Consider the following 1351-nt stretch of genomic DNA (forward strand, 5'->3'; position numbering starts at 1 on the left):
GCGTATGTTCGCGATTCCAGCACAGAGGTTCCTTCTATTGATTCTGTTCCTATTGTTCAGGAGTTTCCCGAGGTTTTCCCTTCTGACCTGTCGGGTATGCCGCCCGACAGGGATATTGATTTTTGTATTGACCTGGCCCCAGGCACTCAGCGCATTTCCATTCCGCCGTATCGCATGGCCCCGCCGGAGTTGAAGGAGTTAAAGGACCAGTTGCAAGACTTGCTAGAGAAGGGTTTTATCAGGCCTAGTATTTCTCCTTGGGGTGCGCCGGTGTTATTTGTGAAGAAAAAGGATGGATCGATGAGGATGTGCATTGATTACAGGCAATTGAACAAAGTGACGATAAAGAACAAGTATCCACTGCCGAGGATTAATGATTTGTTTGACCAGCTTCAGGGTGCAAAGGTGTTTTCAAAGATAGACTTGAGATCTGGCTACCATCAGCTGAGGATTAGGGCATCCGATGTCCCTAAGACAGCATTCCGCACTCGGTACGGGCATTATGAGTTCCTGGTCATGTCGTTTGGGTTGACCAATGCCCCAGCAGCATTTATGGAGTTGATGAACCGAGTGTTCAGGCCATATTTCGACATGTTCGTGATAGTCTTTATTGATGATATTTTGGTGTACTCCCGCAGCCAGGAGGAGCACGAGCAGCACCTCAGAGCGGTTCTTCAGACTCTGAAGGATAGTCAGTTGTATGCGAAGTTCTCGAAGTGCGAGTTCTGGTTGAGTTCGGTTGCATTCCTGGGTCATGTTGTACAGCAGAGGGTATTCAGGTGGACCCGAAGAAGATTGAGGCAGTCAAGAACTGGCCTCGACCAGCATCAGCTACAGAGATTTGGAGTTTCTTGGGGTTAGCAGGTTACTATCGTCGGTTCGTGGAGGGATTTTCATCTATTGCAGCCCCGATGACCAGATTGACCCAGAAGGGTGCCCAGTTCAGATGGTCGGATGAGTGTGAGGCAAGCTTTCAGAAGCTCAAGACAGCTCTGACTACGGCACCGATATTGGTTTTACCCACAGGCTCAGGGCCTTATACAGTTTATTGTGATGCTTCCCGTATTGGGCTTGGTGCGGTATTGATGCAGGATGGCAGAGTCATTGCTTATGCTTCGAGGCAGTTGAAGATCCACGAGAAGAATTATCCGGTTCATGATCTAGAGTTGGCAGCCATTGTTCATGCTTTGAAGATTTGGAGGCATTACCTATATGGTGTGACGTGTGAGGTGTACACGGATCACAAGAGTCTGCAATACTTGTTCAAGCAGAAGGAGTTGAACTTGAGGCAGCGGAGGTGGTTGGAGCTATTGAAGGACTATGATGTTACTATTTTGTACCACCCGGGGAG

At 48.6% G+C, this 1351-nt stretch overlaps 1 protein-coding gene across 1 annotated transcript; it reads left to right on the forward strand.

Annotated features, from left to right (window-relative positions):
* Positions 307-726, forward strand: LOC109240504 (RNA-directed DNA polymerase homolog; the record flags this gene model as incomplete). Its single annotated transcript, XM_019407160.1, has 1 exon — positions 307-726. A coding segment is annotated over exon 1 (420 nt), but the record flags the coding sequence as incomplete, so codon positions are not given.

This window comes from Nicotiana attenuata, chromosome 1 (assembly GCF_001879085.1).
Source record: "Nicotiana attenuata strain UT chromosome 1, NIATTr2, whole genome shotgun sequence".
Lineage (NCBI taxonomy): Eukaryota > Viridiplantae > Streptophyta > Magnoliopsida > Solanales > Solanaceae > Nicotiana > Nicotiana attenuata.